General features: G+C 58.0%; 1 protein-coding gene across 1 annotated transcript in view; it reads left to right on the top strand.

Moving 5' to 3' along the window:
• Window positions 1–232: 232 nt before the first annotated feature.
• The window catches only part of LOC138489072 (TGF-beta receptor type-2-like), a 517,605-nt gene continuing 516,977 nt past the window's right edge, over window positions 233–860 (top strand). The window contains exon 1 of the mRNA XM_069616638.1: window positions 233–417. Within this exon, the coding sequence (XP_069472739.1) occupies window positions 372–417 (46 nt within the window). The 5' untranslated portion in view covers window positions 233–371. The remainder of the gene's footprint in view (window positions 418–860) is intronic.

Below are 860 nucleotides of genomic sequence, written 5' to 3'. Positions count from 1 at the left end.
TGCGGAAAAGGGCACTGTGGCGGCTCGGAAAAGGCCTGTGTGTGTGTGAGAGTGTATAAAGCCCAGGTCCCGTCACTGGTCCCTGTTTGCAGAGCCCAACTCCTCGGCCAGCGCTGCTGCTGATGTGTTCCTCGATCCAGCGGCTGGGCGGGGCCTGCGGGACACACACAGCTGGATGTGAAACAGCTGGGCCCGCCCCCGCCCTCCCTCCCGACCGAGGAGGGGAGCAGAGCCCCCTGCAGAAGGCAGCTCAGAGCGCACGCAGCCCGCCGCAGATCACAGGGGAGCAGGCAGGGCAGCCGGGCTCCAGGGGCTGACTCAGAACCCGGAGGGACCTGACTGCGCGGGGAGGTGCTCCTGGCCGCAGCAGCATGGGTCACTGGAGAGGCGTGGAGGTCATCCTCGGGCTGGCTCTAGGTGAGTGGGCACTCTCTCTCAGCAGGTTCATTCACTGAGAAACGCAAACACAGCACCTTCTCGTTATTTGGGACTTTGCAGCATAGACACTGTGGAAATCAATGCGGTTCACACCAACACGTTGTTTGCTGCCATCTCGTGATGCAAGCTGTTGGACTTTGAAAACTCATGCACGTGTATTTTACAACATTGTGTTACATTAGCTGAATAGTAGGTATGCATGAGCTGTAGTTTTGGAACAACAAAGGTCAGAATCTGGGCCCCCGCTCTTCTCTTTCTTGGCTGTTTCGGGGTCTTTCCGTGTCAGCTGGGTTCTCCAGGAAGGCTGATAGCGAACTTGCGTGCTCCAGTTTGTCCCCCCTCCTATTCCTCACCCCCACCCCACTTCCTGGAGTTTATTTTTACTGCTGTCAGGACCGAAAGGCACTGCCGTACTGTACGGG

This window comes from Ambystoma mexicanum, chromosome 9 (genome assembly GCF_040938575.1).
Source record: "Ambystoma mexicanum isolate Mex_15411 chromosome 9, UKY_AmexF1_1, whole genome shotgun sequence".
NCBI classification, from domain to species: Eukaryota; Metazoa; Chordata; class Amphibia; order Caudata; family Ambystomatidae; genus Ambystoma; species Ambystoma mexicanum.
The sequence above is the reverse complement of the archived record's forward strand: the minus strand, read 5'-3'. Positions and strand labels throughout refer to the sequence as shown.